This window comes from Sinocyclocheilus rhinocerous, unplaced genomic scaffold (genome assembly GCF_001515625.1).
Source record: "Sinocyclocheilus rhinocerous isolate Xijiao unplaced genomic scaffold, SAMN03320098_v1.1 C36417506, whole genome shotgun sequence".
Classification (NCBI taxonomy): domain Eukaryota; kingdom Metazoa; phylum Chordata; class Actinopteri; order Cypriniformes; family Cyprinidae; genus Sinocyclocheilus; species Sinocyclocheilus rhinocerous.
The window spans coordinates 1-1,109 of record NW_015780662.1 but is presented as its reverse complement, the minus strand read 5'-3'; the positions used below and the strand labels follow the sequence as shown (position 1 = coordinate 1,109).

Genomic DNA, 1,109 nt, shown 5'->3' with positions numbered 1-1,109 from the left:
TATATATATACATTCAGCTTAAACAAATACGAGCAGTTTACGGCCAGTAATAAAAATAATTATCATTTAAAGTAATAATTATGAGCCAGTTTCTCGACTGTGTAAACATGTTCTCAGGAGGCCTCTGGAGAAGGCGGCTCTATAGCCGACATGCTGAGAACAACAGCAGAGGAAGCATTGAACCAGACCAACTTTGTGTTTGATGAAAGTTCCGGCATGTACTACGACCACAGCACTGGATTTTACTACGACTCTGTAAGTTGTTCTTCTGTCGGGACGTTTGACTGCTGCTATTTGTGTAATCGGCATGTGTAATCTTAATCGCCTGTGTTAATGTGTTTTTTCCTCTTCCCCCAGTCCAGTCAGCTGTACTATGATGCTAACACAGGCATGTACTATTACTTCGACCCAGAGAGCGGAAAATACCAATTCCACTCTAGGATAGAGGTGCCTACAGCACATCCCGAAGTGGAGCAGACGCCACAGAGGAAGACCAAAGATTGGAAAAACAGGAAGTCGGTGAAGAACACCGATAGAGCTTCCTGTCCCGACGGAGGGGTGAGATGCACACGGACACACATTGTCTTTGCATAGTTTTGTAATCATAGATATTTGTGTTTGTTGGTTGACACTCGGTCTTCCTCAACTTGATTTCCCATTTGAAGTTTCGTTTGTAAACCACTTTAATTTCAGTTTTTCAATTTTACCACCATCTTGAGTCTTAGTTTTCAGTTTGTTTGTTTTTTGTTTTTTTTTTCAATTCAAAAACCTCTTTCTGGCTTCTGGTTCTTGCTCTTGTTGAATTGAGTTTGTGTTCGTGAGGGTCTGTAGAATAATCCAGGGTCTCAGAAAGGGGTCCGTCATTATGGGAAATTTGATGCCTGGTGGAGCTGACCGTGTGCTCTTCCTTTCGCTGTAGGTTCAGGATTTGACTTGCTCATTGGCTCAGTTGAAGATAGACCATTTGAGGCAGGTTGGAGTGAGAGGTACGGTCTTTAATAGCTATAAAGTTACACAGAGTTTTAGTATTTTTCCCCCAAATGGTCGTAACAAGTCATTCAGTGAAATTTTTTTTGTTTGTTTTTTAATTTTGATGTTTTTATTCACTA

At 40.8% G+C, this 1,109-nt stretch overlaps 1 protein-coding gene across 1 annotated transcript; it reads left to right on the top strand.

Moving 5' to 3' along the window:
- Nucleotides 1–91: 91 nt before the first annotated feature.
- Nucleotides 92–1,075, top strand: LOC107735987 (angiogenic factor with G patch and FHA domains 1-like; the record flags this gene model as incomplete). Its single annotated transcript, XM_016547513.1, has 3 exons — nt 92–255; nt 358–558; nt 920–1,075. Coding segments are annotated over exons 1-3 (462 nt in total), but the record flags the coding sequence as incomplete, so codon positions are not given.
- Between the last annotated feature and the right edge of the window lie 34 nt (nt 1,076–1,109).